This window comes from Olea europaea, chromosome 20 (assembly GCF_002742605.1).
Source record: "Olea europaea var. sylvestris chromosome 20, O_europaea_v1, whole genome shotgun sequence".
NCBI lineage: Eukaryota > Viridiplantae > Streptophyta > Magnoliopsida > Lamiales > Oleaceae > Olea > Olea europaea.
Genome location: NC_036256.1, coordinates 11,996,875 through 12,013,624, shown reverse-complemented (window position 1 = coordinate 12,013,624; position 16,750 = coordinate 11,996,875). Strand labels below are relative to the sequence as shown.

General features: G+C 36.6%; 3 protein-coding genes across 3 annotated transcripts; all 3 read right to left on the bottom strand.

Moving 5' to 3' along the window:
- Positions 1–1,628: 1,628 nt before the first annotated feature.
- LOC111369643 (chitinase 2-like) lies at positions 1,629–3,114 on the bottom strand. The gene is made up of 2 exons (XM_022991238.1): positions 2,554–3,114; positions 1,629–2,230 (listed from the first exon to the last, which is right to left on the bottom strand). The coding sequence occupies exons 1-2, from the start codon at positions 2,971–2,973 to the stop codon at positions 1,742–1,744; spliced, it is 909 nt and encodes a 302-aa protein (XP_022847006.1). The 5' UTR covers positions 2,974–3,114; the 3' UTR covers positions 1,629–1,741.
- An 8,083-nt stretch (positions 3,115–11,197) lies between these two features.
- On the bottom strand, positions 11,198–12,872 carry LOC111369641 (chitinase 2-like). The gene is made up of 2 exons (XM_022991235.1): positions 12,291–12,872; positions 11,198–11,812 (listed from the first exon to the last, which is right to left on the bottom strand). The coding sequence occupies exons 1-2, from the start codon at positions 12,708–12,710 to the stop codon at positions 11,324–11,326; spliced, it is 909 nt and encodes a 302-aa protein (XP_022847003.1). The 5' UTR covers positions 12,711–12,872; the 3' UTR covers positions 11,198–11,323.
- Positions 12,873–14,827: 1,955 nt separating this feature from the next.
- LOC111369642 (chitinase 2-like) lies at positions 14,828–16,455 on the bottom strand. The gene is made up of 2 exons (XM_022991237.1): positions 15,871–16,455; positions 14,828–15,375 (listed from the first exon to the last, which is right to left on the bottom strand). The coding sequence occupies exons 1-2, from the start codon at positions 16,288–16,290 to the stop codon at positions 14,887–14,889; spliced, it is 909 nt and encodes a 302-aa protein (XP_022847005.1). The 5' UTR covers positions 16,291–16,455; the 3' UTR covers positions 14,828–14,886.
- Between the last annotated feature and the right edge of the window lie 295 nt (positions 16,456–16,750).

The window sequence follows — 16,750 nt, the reverse complement described above, 5'->3', positions numbered from 1 at the left end:
CCCAAACTTTTGATTTTTTATTTTGATTTTTTTATTTTTTTGTGTGGATTAGTCCTGTTTGGTGTCGATTGAAAATATAAATTTTAATCTAAATCAAAGTTAACAATTAATTTTAATAATATATTTCGTAGAATCCTTAACTTTTTAACTTTAATCAAAATATAATAAAAATCTGATTTTAACTATCACCAAACTGGGACAAAATCACAATAAATTTGAATTTTTTTTCTCTTTTCTCTTACTCTATCTTAAGCTCTCCTTCACGCTTTTTACCAAAACCTTAACCTTTCTAATTTTTTAAAAATTTGTTTATAATTTTTCTACAAATTTTCAATTAATTAAAACTTAAATTTGCATTTTCTCCCACCCTATTTGTGTACATAGAATGTGTTCGAATTGATTATATCCAATTTAACTTATATTTAATGAACTGTATTTATTTGATTGAATATTGGTTATATATTTTTTTTCCTTTTGACCACTTAAATTGATTAGGATTAATCTACTTGGACATTTATGTACCCCAAGCATGGTCCAATTGATTATTTGTATTAGATACACTATAAATTTTTTAAACATAAATATATATTTTCTTGTGATGAACAAAATATTAATAAAAGAATTAAACTATATGTACCGAATCTTGATGACCGAACCAATGCCCTACTCTCACATGCACGCGGGCCCCACGCACATTTAAAAATTTCGAACCGTGGGACCCCTCCCTCCTATTGTGAGTGTAGGTAAAAGATTATATAAGAAAGTGAATGTAAGTGTAACATGGTCCTTAATAAAATGACCGTTAGAAATCAAATGGATGAAAATGATGAGCAAAATATTAATGAAGAAATATTTTTAAAATGTAAATCTACATTTTCTTGGATCAAGTATAAATCATTTAAAAATCAAAAACAAAGTATTCAATTTGTTCAGAGTTTGATTGTTTCCCTAACTAAATTTTTTTGCGTCCACCCCTATTGGATTCATAATATAAAGAAAATTTTGGGGACCAATGGAAGTATGATTGGACAAAAAGTAGGTTTGGAATTGGACTTTTCAATCACCAATACAATTGGGACGCACATGGAGCCTAAAATAAAGAAGGGGAGATACAAACACACATGATGGCTGCTACAAAATTTTGGAAAAAGAATTGTCAGCTTTTGGAAAAGAAAAGTGGCTGATGTTTTTTTTTTTTTTTTTTTTTTTTTTTTTTTTTTTTGATAACCCAGGTGTCCCAACTTAGCCAGACTAAATCCTGGACCTCTAGCCCCCGACCCCTCAGTGACTAGTGAAGGTAAATCGAAGGTTGTGCCCTTATTGGTTCCCAGGTTCCCACATGGCTTTTACTCCTTCCCCAAAGGGACATTATATATATTGGAAAGAGAATAGACAGCCGTCACCCTCCAATAGGGGCGCCCATTTAACTCTGGCCAAAAAGCAAGGTTCTTATCTTTTCTAAACCCGAATTGCTTATGTTGACTAATGATTGACATATATTTATCTAGATGTATTGCTAAATATTTCTCGACTCCAAGTGCAAAGTATGATAATTTTTAATCGAAGCATGAAATAAGTTTATAAGGATATTTGGTTAAGCTTAAAGAATCTAACTATAACTTTCAAAGTTAAAAATAATATACTTTTATTTATAGAAAAAACATTACATTAGAAAACACTGATGCACTTACATTAAAATACATATATTACATTAGATATAACTGGAACAAGTAATTAAATACTAGTGCGAAATTGCAAGTAGAGATTGTGACTGCTTCTCATATTTGAAACCCAGTGCCTTAGAATCATCGGCACACCAAACAAATATCCCATGAAGATTTCCCTCACTTTTCAGCTTACTGCATGCAGTAAAAAATCCATTTTCTGGAGATAATCCACCACTCCCATCACTTATGAAACTTGGCAAAATTTTCCCTCCTTTGTAATTTGATCTCTGTGTTTCAAAATAATTCAGGAATTGTGATACAGTAGTCCCCTCATCATATGCATAGAACTGGAAATTCACATAATCTATTAAATGTCCATAGCTTTTCCAGAGAGCCATGTAATGGCTTTGAACTTGATCGTCATCGTATGGAGCAATGGATGCGAAAGATATGACACCGTTTTTCTTGAGGGTGGATATGAGCTGTCCGATGCATTGAGCAAAGGTGTCGGGGTCTGTTTGAAAGTGTTCATAGTCGATGTCAATGCCATCTAGATTATATTCCTGGTGTCAAGGTAAAATTTCAAGTCTGTTAAATATAAAAATAACAACCAATAGATAAGGACTTGTGCCACTCCTCGTGGACCTCAGGACTTTGTCTAGGTATCACCTTTCAACAAGCTTAAAAAAGGCAATTATTTGCATACGAAAAGCGCAAATAAGTAGTTGGACGATAAATGATTGGTGTTTTCAAGTAAACCACCATCTTGGAAGACAATATATCAAATGGTAAACTTTCACATGGGATAATTACAAAAATAATAATCAACATATAAAAGTTTATGTTTCTGAATTCAAGAAGCTCGATTTTAAGACTCAATATATACCTGGATTATATCTGTAAGAGAAGAAACAGCATTGGAAAGCCATGAATTTACAGATGAAGGATTGAAATATGCAGATCCACCTCCCACACTATCTCCTCCTAAACTCAATGCAACTTTTACATTGGAATTCTTGGACTTAATGGCTGCAACTTGGGAAGGGGAGAGATTATCAGTGTCCCAGAAGATGTTGAATTTTCCATTTGTGGGAGAAGCTGAAGATGAAGTGGTGTAATCGATGGCAAAAGAGAGAATGAAATGGAATTCTACATTTTTGTCTATGGGAAGATCAGAAAACTTGACATTCTTGAATTCTGCTCCTATGTATTCTCGAAACAGGTTGGAGTTTCCTGGAGCAGATGAGACTAAAACTAGGGTTTGCAGAACGAAAATTAGAGTGATGAAAAGCTTGGAGAATTCCATTTGTGGGTAAAGATTATAATTTGATTTACATTTAGGGTTAGTTGGATAGTTTTATATATATACTGATCATCTTCAACCAAAAATGATCAAGACAAGGGTAGATAGTGTGTGCCGTTGAAGGAATTCTGAAATTTAAGATGTCTATTTTGTCTGTAATATGTTTTTAATTTGGACATATATTGTTTCCTTAGTTCAATTTCTGTTATTTTGTCAATATAATCAGATTTGACTGCTTAGATGAGATTTTTTTTTTTTTTTTTCAAATATTTATAGCTAGGTGAGCCATCATAACTATTGTTACTTAGTCCTTGTTCGGTACATAATCATTAAGATTCATTTTTCTTTAAATTTATTTTCAATCATACATTTTATTAATAAAATAATTTTACACGTAAACTAATATTAATCTTACTAAACTTGTTATCAACTATCATTAAAATTAGAGATAATTGCAGCAAAGACTTACGCCCCACACGGTCGCAACCGATCCATCCCGGTAGCGAACGCAAAATAGCGCAAGTAACGCGTTTTAGCATGACGGAACAACTTGTGGTAGGAGACACAGGCAAATTCAGGCAAGGGATGCAGATAGCTTGCGGCAGGGGACGCAGGCAGCCTATTGGACAGAACGTAGGCTGCCTGAAGTAAGGCAGTTTTCCAACACTTTAATGAGGTTTTTTTAAGTCTCGAACCAGCCATTTTGGAAGGAAAAATACATGAACTTGCAGCCGGATATTTTGGGGATATAAGTGAGAAACTTGGACAACTTGTCCACTTGTGCCACTTGGCCACTTGCAAGATATTATCAAGATGCAAGCCAAGATCAAGTTGGCAAGGATAATATCAAGATGCAAGCTAAGTACGAGTTGCATCCACTTGCAAGGAAAATGGTAGAGAATGTTCACTTGATGACAATTAAATATAAGTTGTAAAGTGGAATGCAAATTGTCAAATGAGGTTTAAATCAACTTTCATCCAATGAGGGCCCTTGGATCAAACCAATCATGATCATTGATTTGAAAGCAACTTGCAAGGTTTTTGCTTATAGATAGAGATGGAAATCTCATTTGTAAATCATGTAGAGTGAAGTAAACTTATTCATTAAAGAGATTGTAAAGTTTTCCCTTTCGTTTATACAAAGAAAGTTTCCCCAACCTTACTTATTTTCCATATATTCCTTACTCCAAAATTCTCTTCTCAAAGTGGTTATAATTTAGTCTCATTGGTTAAATTATTTGTAAGCGTGGAAAGGCTGACTTAACGTTTTCTCGGGACGGGAATTGTCAAACGTTAAGGTCGCATGGTTCTAGTTCGGGTGTAACGAAACTAAGCTATGACAAGTGATATCAGAGCTTCGTTTGCAGGCCGTTATAATGGTGGATTCTCAACAAACTGTTGATATTGAGATTGAGGAGAGGGGTCGAGGTGCTGCCAAAGCTGAAGTAAGGAAAATTCGAGGCAAAAGTAAGACGATGGAAGCCACCAACACAGAAGGTAAACTTGACCAAATCATCGCAAATATGGGTGATCGGATCGAATCTCTTGAAAGCTCCTTCGAGGCATTGGAGGGACACACCATTGGAAAGTTAGAAACTCTACAAATTAATGTCCAAGAGGTGATGGACACACAAGTATCGTTGGAACATGATTCTAAACGACGAAAGATGATGTTCGAGTTGTGTTAGCCAAACAAGCCGCAGTGACGGATGATTTTGGTCGTCTCCAAACCAAAGTCTTGGATGCCGTTTTTGCCATGCATGGCCAAGTTAACCAATTGGCTGTGATGATGGAAAGAATGAGCAAAGAGATTGATCAATACAAGCAATCCACTGTCGGTACAAACAGAGGTGCCGCTTCAACTATTGTTGTCCCGAGGATTGAATACCCGAAGCCTAAACATTATGATGGGCGACGAAATGCCAAAGATGTGGAAAACTTCCTATGGCAAATGGAAGTCTACTTTGAAGGCGTAAATCTTGTTGATGAAGTCATGAAAGTCCGGACCGCTTCTATATATCTTACCGACACTACATCTCTTTGGTGGCATCGTAAGCATGCCGATGTTGATAATGGAGCTTGCAGAATTGATACTTGGGACGAGTTCAAAATGGAGGTAAAAAGGCAATTTTACCTTGAGAATGTCGTGTACGAGGGCCGCAAGAAACTAAGGGAATTGAAACAAAAAAGGGACCATTCGTGACTATGTCAAAGAGTTCACGTCCATTATGCTTCAAATCTCGAGCATGCCGAAGGATGTCTTGCTATTCTATTTCGTGGATGGATGTACAACATGGGTGCGGCAAGAATTACAACGTCACGGGGTTAAAAATGTAGATGAGACAATTGCGGTTGTCGAATCTTTGACTGGGTTCCAAAGGAGTACGACATCGTAAGCAAGGACTTTCAAACCAACTAAAGGGAATTTTGGCAAAGGTGGAGGTAATGTGCGAAAAGATAAACAACAAAGTAAGCAGGATTGGAGGCCAAATCCCAAAGTTGATTAGAAACCCGAAGGCAACAAATCAACTACTTGGCGGAAGGAGTATGATGATAAAAAGAGGGGTAATTTTGCTCCTCGTAGTTGCTTTATGTACAAAGGGTCACATCTTATGCGGGATTGCCCTAAACTTGGATCTTTGGCATCTATTACGGAGACTCAACCAAAGGCTTCCCGTGGTAAAGAGGAAGGTGCAAGTCACACGGGTTCATTGCAACTTTTCAATGCTTTGAATGTCAAAACTGTTCTGGGGGCGAACGGAGAAAAAGGATTGATGTTCGTACTTGTCGAAATCAATGGACGGCAAACACGGGCATTAGTTGATACCAGAGCCACACATAATTGCATTACGGAGGCTAGGCTTCAATATTCACCATGGAGGTGCATTGTTGAAGACAGTGAACGCAACCATGAGACCGTTAGCAGGCGTAGTTCGAAGAGCGAAAATACTGTTGGGTTCATGGCATGGACCCGTTGATATTTTTGTGGCACCAATGGATGATTTCAAGCTAGGATTGGACTTGGATTTCTTGAGGAAGGTTAATGCAATTCCTATGCCTTCCTTTGGTTCTATGTGCATTTTGGAAAAAAGATCATCATGCATAATTCCTACCGTTTTCATGGGGACGAAAACAAGACAATTTTCGATTATGCAATTAACGAAAGGATGCAAGAAGGGTGAGCCGACATTCATTGCTCAATTGTCGGTTGAACACCGAAGTCACCACTAATAATGATGATTTGTCGGATGTTATTACAAAGGTCCTTGTGGAATATAAGGACGTGATGCCCAAGGAGTTGCCAAGGAAACTCCCACCTAGGAGGGAAGTTGATCATTGCATTGTGTTGGAGCCTGGAGCCAAACCCCCAGCCATGGCACCTTATCGCATGGCACCCTCGGAGTTGAAAGAGCTTCGAAAATAACCTATGGAGCTTGTTGACACGGGAAGGATTAGATCATCCAAAGCTCCCTATGGCATCCCCGGTGTTATTCCAAAAGAAGCCGGATGGGACGTTAAGGATATGTGTTGATTACCGGGCACTAAACAAGGTGACGGTGAAAAACAAGTATCATATTCCATTGATTGCAGATTTATTTGATTGGCTTGGTAGTGCTAAATTCTACTCCAAGGTTGATTTGCAAAAAGGCTACTATCAAGTTCTAATTGCGGAGGGAGATGAACCAATAACTACTTGCATTACTCGGTATGGTTCCTATGAATGGCTTGTCATGCCATTCGGTTTCACCAATGCCCTGGCCACATTTTGCACCTTGATGAACAAGATATTTTATCCATACTTGGATAAGTTTGTGGTGGTCTATCTTGATGATATTGTCATCTAACATGTTGAACACTTAAAAATTATCTTCCAAGTGTTGCGGAAAAATGAATTGTACATCCAGAAGGAGAAATGTTCATTTGCCAAAGAAGAGGTGAATTTCTTGGGACATATCATTGGGCATGGTCACTTGAAAATGGACTGAGCCAAAGTAAAAGCAACCAATGAATGGGAGCAACCTATTAAGGTAACGGAGTTACGATCTTTCCTTGGATTAGTGAATTACTATCGGTGTTTCATTAAAGGCTACTCATCTAGAGTGGCCCCATTGACGGACTTGCTCAAAAAGTCTCAAGGATGGGATTGGACCGTGAAATGCCAAAGAGCCTTTGATAATTTAAAGGCGGCGGTCATGTCGGAGCCGGTGTTGGCCTTGCCAAATTTCAACAAAGTTTTGAAGTTCAAACGGATGCATCGGATTTTGCTATTGGAGGTGTGCTTATGCAAGACGGTCATCCTATTGCCTTTAAGAGTCGCAAGTTGAATAACACGGAGCGGCGTTACACGGTGCAAGAAAGAGAAATGACGGCCTTTGTGCATTGCCTACGGGTATGGCGTCATTATTTTTTGGGTTCCCGTTTTGTGATCAAGACAGACAACGTAACTATAAGTTACTTCCAATCACAAAAAAAGCTAAGCCCGAAACAAGCTAGATGGCAAGATATCTTGGCGGAGTTTGATTATGTGATGGAATACAAACCTTGGAAGGTGAATGTAGTGGCGGATGCACTTAGCCGGAGGGCGAAACTTGCAGCAATTAGCCAAGCCACGGGCACATTGTTGGAGGAAATTAAACAAGGATTGGAGCATGATCCCATGGCAAAAACATTGATGCAAGCCACCCGAAAAGGCAAGACAAGGCAATTTCGTATTGACAATGGGTTACAATACACCACTGGGCAACAATATTTGTGCCTAAGTGGAAAAATTTGCGGCGTGACATAATCCGGGAATGTCGTGACACTAAATGGGCTGGACATCTTGGGATAGATCGGACATTGGCTTTGATTGAACAAACATATTATTGGCCGCAAATACGTGATCAAGTGGAGACATATGTCCGAACATGTCTTGTGTGCCAACAAGACAAAGTGGAGAATAAATTACCGGTTGGACTTCTTGATCCTCTTCCTGTGCCGGATCAACCATGGAACGTGGTCACCATGGATTTCATTAGTGCCTTGCCAATATCTGAAGGGTTTGGATCAATAATTGTTGTTGTTGATCAGTTTTCCAAGTATGCTACTTTCATTCCGGCCCTAAGGATTGCACTGCGGAGGAGACGACGAGGTTATTTTTCAAGCATGTTGTGAAGTATTGGGAATTGCCTAAACATATTGTTAGTGATTGGGGTCCCCGCTTCATGAGAAAATTGTGGATGGAATTGTTTAAACTCCTTGGATCGAATTTGCACTTTTCTAGTAGTTTTCACCCGCAGACAGAACAGGTGAACGCATTGTTGGAAAGTTATCTTAGGCACTTTCTTAGTGCTAATCAGCGGGATTGGGCGAAGTTGATGGACATAGCTCAGTCTTCCTACAATTTGCAGAAAAGTGAATCCACAGGACATAGTCCATTTGAACTTGAAACATGGCGACAACCTACAACGCCTCACACATTGCCTATGGTTGGTAATTCCAATCAAAGTCCCGGAGCAATAAAAATGGCTAAGTCATGGGGAGATCATGAGGATTTAGCGAGATCTTCCTTGGGGAAAGCCCGGAAGAGAATGAAGAAATGGGCCGATGAGAGACGGAGACCATTGGAGTTCAACATTGGAGATCGAGTACTTGTGAAAATGTTGCCCCAACAATTCAAAGTCTACCGCAAAGTTCATAAAGGCTTGGTTAGAAAGTATGAAGGTCTGTTTCCCATCATAGCTAAGGTTGGAAGAGTTTCCTACCGCCTAGATCTTCCAAGCACTTCAAAGATTCATTCGATTTTTCATGTGAGCATGTTGAAGCCATATAGGCCGGACTTGGAGGATCCGGGGAAAAACAAATCAAAAAGGGCACCTCCCATTGTCACAAAATCTTTTGAGAAAGATGTTGAATCCATTTTGGCGGATCGAGTGGTGAGATGGAGAGGTGTTCTCCCTTGCACTCAATACTTAATCAAATGGAAGGGATTACTCGAGTTCGAAGCTACTTGGGAAAATGAAAAAGAGCTATGGCAATTTGAGTCGGAGCTACGAGACTACACGGCAACGAGAGCGTCGTCAAATTTGGTGGGGGAGTGACTTACGCCCCCACACGGTCGCAACTGATCCGTCCCGGTAATGATCGCAAAACAGCGTGGGTAACGCGTTTCAGCAGGATAGAACAGCCTGCGGTAGGGGACGCGGGCAGATTCGGTAGGGGGACTCAGATAACTTGCGACAGGGGACGCAGGCAGCCTATTGGGCAGAATGCAAGCTGCCTGAAGCAAGGCAGTTTTCCAGCATGTTAATGAGATTTTTCTAAGTCTCGAACCAGCCATTTTGGAAGGAAAAATACATAAACCTGCAGCCGGATATTTTGGGTATACAAGTGGGCAACTTGGACAAATTGTCCACTTGGCCACTTGCAAGATATTATCAAAATGCAAGTTAAGATCAAGTTGGCAAGGATAATATCAAGATGCAAGCTAAGTACGAGTTGCATCCACTGGCAAGGAAAATGGTAAAGAATATTCACTTGATGACAACTAAGCATAAGTTGTAAAGTAGAATGCAACTTGTCAAAGGAGGTCTAAATCAACTTGCATCCAATGAGGGCCCTTGGATTAAATAAATCATGGCTATTGATTTGAAAGCAACTTGCAAGGTTTTTGCCTATAAATAGAGATGGAAGTCTCATTTGTAAATCATGTAGAGTGAAGTGAGTTTATTCATTAGAAATATTGTAAAGTTTTCCCTTTCATTTATATAAAGAAAGTTTCTCCAACCTTACTTATTTTTCATATATATTCCTTACTCCAAAATTCTCTTCTCAAAGTGGGTATAATTTAGTCTCATTGGTTAAATTATTTGTAAGCGTGGAAAGACTGACTTAACGTTTTCTCGTGAGGGACGGAAATTGTCAAACGTTAAGGCCGCACGGTTCTAATTGTTCGGGTGTAGCGAAACTAGGTTTGTCACAAGAGGCTCCAAACATTTCAAACATTAGCATACTTTTCCGAAACCTTTGATTTGTTACAACTGTCACTTTAGCCTTTTCAAACATTGCAGATAAAGCCCCAATGGATGAAAAACATCCAATTTACTGTTAGCTGACCAAAAAATTTGAGTTTGACCACATTGTTAATATTTTTATAAAGGGCTTCTACCTTCAATCTCTTCCCCAAGCTACCCAACCCCACCCTAACCAAAATCCGATCTCAATAATTCCAGTTCTTTCTTTCAAATTGTAATGAAATCCTGAAAAATGCATTATAATAATTTTTTAGAAACCCATGTGTTAGAAATATCTCGAGATTGGAGAAAAAAGTATAAGGAGTGATTTTGCAAAATAGGTGTGAGGAAAAACTGACCACAAGAGGATTTAGATTATGAATAAATCAAGAACACTTGATTGGTTGTGTTCTAGTATGAGTTCAATGTTTGCTAATCTCCCACAAGCACACTGAGTCGAGCATCGAATAAGTAAAAATTTATTCTTGATATTGTTTGGAACTTTCTAAAGTATTACTTAAATTTGAACCTGAGGTATATGATAAATAGTTCAATGTTGAGTCTTTTTCTCACTTGTATAAAAATTGGACGATCAAAATCGAGAAGAAAATAAAGAAAATGATAGACTTGCATTCTTGAAGAAAAATATGGCATTAAGGGAATCAACTTGGAATTGCATTTGGAAGGAAATTCGACAATAATTGGATTCCTAATATAAAGAAAATTTTGGTGGCCGATGGAAATATAATTGGACAAAAAGTAGGTTTGGAATTGGACTTTTCAATTACCAATACAATTGCGTAGGTGAACACACACGGCCAGAAATGAAAGAACGGGAGATACAAACACACGTGGTGGGGGCTACAAAATTTTGGAAAGAGAATTGGCAGCAACTTTTGGAAAAGAAAAGTGGCTACTATTGACATTTGCCCTCGTTCCATTATTTTTTATTTTTTTCCTCTTTTTTATTTTTAATCACATAATTTTTTATAAAATAATATTATACATAAATCGAAAATTTTTAATTCTCTTTTAACCACATAATTTTTAAAAAAATACTATTTCAAACATTAAAATTTGAAAAAATTGGAGGCCAAACGATGCAGAACGCGACAAACAACAGATGGGACATTACAAAAACACACGAGAGGTAGGCGGCAGAATTTGGCTGCAAAATTGGTGGAATTACACAAACAATTCGACAGCACACACGCAGACAGATAACATTGGGCGGCTGGAGGAAAAGTCGGAGAGCTAGATTATTCATTATATATATATATCTTGCATTAGAATACACTGATGCACTTACATTAAAATATATATATATTACATTAGATATAATTGGAACAAGTAATTAAATATTAGTGTGAAATTCCAAGTAGAGATTGTGACTGCTTCTCATATTTGAAACCCAATGCCTTAGAATCATCGGCACACCAAACAAATATCCCATGAAGATTTCCCTCACTTTTCAGCTTACTGCATGCAGTAAAAAATCCATTTTCTGGAGATAATCCACCACTCCCAGCACTTAAGAAACTTGGCAAAATTTTCCCTCCTTTGTAATTTGATCTCTGTGTTTCAAAATAATTCAGGAATTGTGATACAGTAGTTCCCTCATCATATGCATAGAACTGGAAATTCACATAATCTATTAAATGTCCATAGCTTTTCCAGAGAGCCATGTAATGGCTTTGAACTTGATCGTCATCGTATGGAGCAATGGATGCGAAAGATATGACACCGTTTTTCTTGAGGCTGGATATGAGCTGTCCGATGCATTGAGCAAAGGTGTCGGGGTCTGTTTGAAAGTGCTCATAGTCGATGTCAATGCCGTCTAGATTATATTCCTGATGTCAAGGTAAAATTTCACATTAGTTAAATATAAAAATAATAACCAGTAGATAAGGACTTGTGCCAGTCCTCGTGGACTTGAGGACTTTTTCTAGGTATTACCTTTGAACAAGCTTAAAAAAGGCAATTATTTGCATACTAAAAGCTCAAATAAGTAGTTGGACAATAAATGATTGATGTTTTCAAGTAAATCACCATCTTGGAAGACAATATATTAAACGGTAATATTTCACATTGGATAATTACAAAAAATAATAATAAATATATAAAAGTTTATGTTTCTCAATTCAAGAAGGGATCGAGCTTCACGTACTGGAGCTCGGTTCACAGGAGCCTCACAAGCCCCTCACTGTAGGGATCGGGCCCCACTCACATTTTTTTTAAAAGGTGGGACCCGCCCCCACGTCTCTCACCTGACAGGGCCTCCTCCATCTTTTTCCTTCAAGAAGCTCAACTTTTAAGATTAATATATACCTGGATTATATCTGTAAGAGAAGAAACAGCATTGGAAAGCCATGAATTGACAGATGAAGGCTTGAAATATGCAGATCCACCTCCGACGCTGTCTCCTCCTAAACTCAATGCAACTTTTACATTAGAATTCTTGGACTTAATGGCTGCAACTTGGGAAGGGGAGAGATTATCTGTGTCCCAGAAGATGTTGAATTTTCCATTGGTGGGAGAAGCTGTAGATGAAGTGGTGTAATCGATGGCAAAAGAGAGAATGAAATGGAATTCTACATTTTTGTCTATGGGAAGATCAGAAAACTTGACATTTTTGAATTCTGCTCCTATGTATTCTCGAAACAGGTTGGAGTTTCCGGGAGCAGATGAGACTAAAACTAGGGTTTGCAGAACGAAAATTAGAGTGATGAAAAGCTTGGAGAATTCCATTTGTGGGTAAAGATTGTAATTTGATTTACATTTAGGGATAGTTGGATAGTTTTCTATATATACTGATCATCTTCAACCAAAAATGATCAAGACAAAGGTAGATAGTGTGTGCCGTTGAAGGAATTCTGTAATTTAAGATGTCTATTTTGTTCGTAATATGTTTTTAATTTGGACATATATTGTTTCCTTAGTTCAATTTCTGTTATTTCGTCAATATAATCAGATTTTGACTGCTAAGAAGATTTATTTTTTATTTTTTATTTTTTTTCAAATATTTATAGCTAGGTGCCATCATAACTATTGTTATTTAGTCCTTGTTCGGTACAAAATCATTAAGATTCATTTTTCTTTAAATTTATTTTCAATCATACATTTTATGAATAAAATAATTTTACATGTAGACTAATATTAATCTTATTAAACTTGTTATCAACTATCATTAAAATTAGAGATAATTGCAGCAAATGCTCCAAACACTTCAAACACTAGCATACTTTTTTCAAACATTTGATTTATTACAATTGTCACCTTAACCTTTTCAAACATTGCAGGTGAAACCCCAATAGATAGAAATCATCCAATTTACTATTAGTTGACCAAGAAATTGAGTTTGGCCACATTGTTAATATTTTTATAAAGGGCAAAATAGTAATTTCTATTTACCAAATTAAATAATTAAAAAAAAAAGAATAAGAAGAAGAAGAGGAAGGGAAAAAACTGTATCTTCTTCTACCTTCAATCTCTTTCCCAACCTACCCAACCCCACCCTAACCAAATCTCAATAGTTCCAGTTCTGTCTTTTGAATTGTAATAAAATCCCGAAAATCCGTTATAATAATTTTTTAGAAATCTATATGTGCTTGAAATATCTCGGGATTGGTGAGAAAAGCAGAAAGAGTGATTTTGCACAATAGGTGTGAGGAAAAACTGACCACAAGAGGATTTGGATTATGAATAAATCAACAACACTTGATTGGTTGTGTTTTAGTATGAGTTTAATGTTTGCTAATCTCCCACAAACACACTAAGTCGAGCATCGAATAAGTAAAAAATTATTTTTGATATTGTTTGGAACTTTCTAAAGTATTACTTAAATTTGAACCTAAGGCACATGGTAAGTAGTTCAATGTCGAGTCTTTTATTTGTGATTTACTTGAGGTAGTAATATTTTTAGATCTAAGATTTATTTTATTTTGTTCAAGGGCAAACAAAGGTTTTAGTTTGGGGATGTTTGATAAGTTATTTTGTGCACTTATTTGGGTTATATTATTAAGCTTTTATGTAGTCAAATTATTGAATTTTACTTAATTTTGGTTAATTTTTTGTTTATTTCGGTGTTTGACCCGTTTTGAAGCAATTGAAAAAGATAATGATCAATTGGCTATTAAATAGAAGTTTGTAGATTAAATCTCACTTGAATAAAAATTGGACCATCAAAATCGAGGAGAAAATGATAGACTTGCATTCTTGAAGAAAAATATGGCATTAATGGAATCAACTTGGAATTGCATTTGGACGGAAATTCGGCAATAATTGGATTCCTAATATAAAGAAAATTTTGGTGGGTGATGGAAATATAATTGGACAAAAAGTAGGTTTGGAATTGGACTTTTCAATTACCAATACAATTGGGTGGATGTAGACACACGGCCAGAAATGAAAGTAAGGGGAGATGCAAACACAAGAGGTGTCGGATACAAAATTTTGGGAAGAGAATTGGCAGCAGCTTTTGGAAAAGAGAAGTGGCTACTATTGACATTATGCCCTCGTTCCATTCTTTTTCTTTTTTTCTTTTTTAATCACACAATCTTTTAAAAAAATAATATTATATATAAATTAAAAAAATTTCGTTCTTTTTCAATCATAAAATTTTTAAAAAATACTATTCCAAACATTAGAATTTAAAAAAATTGGAGGCCAAACGATACAGAACACGACAGACAACAGAGGGGAAATTACAAAAACACACAAGAGGTAGGCGGCAGAATTTGGCTGCAAAATTGGTGGAATTACACAAACAATTCGACAGCACACACGCAGACAGATAACATTGGGCGGCTGGAGGAAAAGTCTATATATATATATATATATATATATATTACATTAGAATACACTGATGCACTTACATTAAAAAATGTATATTACATTAGATATAATTGGAACAAGTAATTAAATATTAGTGTGAAATTGCAAGTAGCGATTGTGACTGCTTCTCATATTTGAAACCCAATGCCTTAGAATCATCAGCACACCAAACAAATATTCCATGAAGATTTCCCTCACTTTTCAGCTTACTGCATGCAGTAAAAAATCCATTTTCTGGAGATAATCCACCACTCCCATCACTTAAGAAACTTGGCAAAATTTTCCCTCCTTTGTAATTCGATCTCTGTGTTTCAAAATAATTCAGGAATTGTGATACAGTAGTTCCCTCATCATATGCATAGAACTGGAAATTCACATAATCTATTAAATGTCCATAGCTTTTCCAGAGAGCCATGTAATGGCTTTGAACTTGATCATCATCGTATGGAGCAATGGATGCGAAAGATATTACACCGTTTTTCTTGAGGCTGGATATGAGCTGTCCGATGCATTGAGCAAAGGTGTCGGGGTCTGTTTGAAAGTGCTCATAGTCAATGTCAATGCCATCTAGATTATATTCCTGGTGTCAAGGTAAAATTTCAAGTCTGTTAAATATAAAAGTAATAACCAATAGATAAGGACTTGTGCCACTTCTCGTGGACCTCAAAACTTTATCTGGATATCAACTTTTAACAAGCTTAGCCCCTGTTTGAGAGGCATTATTTGGCTCATTAAAATGAAAATTCTGACCGTTATTGAAGTAGTCGGGCCCACACAAGAGATGAGAAGTCAAAAAAAGCCAGCTGGATGTGATGTTTAACGGTAAAAAATTTCATTTTTTGGCCAAATAGTGTGCCTCAAATAAGGGCTTAAGAAAGGCAATTATTTGCATACAAAAAGCACCAAAAAGTAGTCGGACGATAAAAGATTGATGTTCTCAAGTAAACCACCATTTTGAAAGACAATATATTAAACGGTAAAATTTCACATGGGATAATTACAAAAACAATAATCAACATATAAAAGTTTATGTTTCTCAATTCAAGAAGCTCGACTTTTAAGATTCAATATATACCTGGATTATATCTGTAAGAGAAGAAACAGCATTGGAAAGCCATGAATTGACAGATGAAGGTTTGAAATATGCAGATCCACCTCCCACGCTGTCTCCTCCTAAACTCAATGCAACTTTTACATTAGAATTCTTGGACTTAATGGCTGCAACTTGGGAAGGGGAGAGATTATCTGTGTCCCAGAAGACGTTGAATTTTCCATTAGTGGGAGAAGCTGAAGATGAAGTGGTGTAATCGATGGCAAAAGAGAGAATAAAATGGAATTCTACATTTTTGTCTATGGGAAGATCAGAAAACTTGACATTCTTGAATTCTGCTCCTATGTATTCTCGAAACAGGTTGGAGTTTCCGGGAGCAGATGAGACTAAAACTAGGGTTTGCAGAATGAAAATTAGAGTGATGAAAAGCTTGGAGAATTCCATTTGTGGGTAAAGATTATAATTTGATTTACATTTAGGGTTAGTTGGATGGTTTTATATATATACTGATCATCTTCAACAAAAAATGATCAAGACAAGGTAGATGGTGTGTGCCGTTGAAGGAATTCTGTTATTTAGGATGTCTATTTTGTCTGTAATATGTTTTTAATTTGGGCCTATATTGTTTCCTTAGTTCAATTTCTGCTAATTTGTCAATATAATCAGATTTGACTGCTTAGATGTGATTTTTTTTTTTTTTTTTTCAAATATTTATAGCTAGGTGAGCCATCATAACTATTGTTACTTAGTCCTTGTTCGGTACATAATCATTAAGACCCCCGCCCCCGCCAAAAAAATTTATAGCTAGATAAGTCATCACAACTATTGTTTTTTGGTCCTTGTTTGGTACAAATCATTAAAATTCATTTTTCTTTAAATTTATTTTTAATCATACATTTTATTA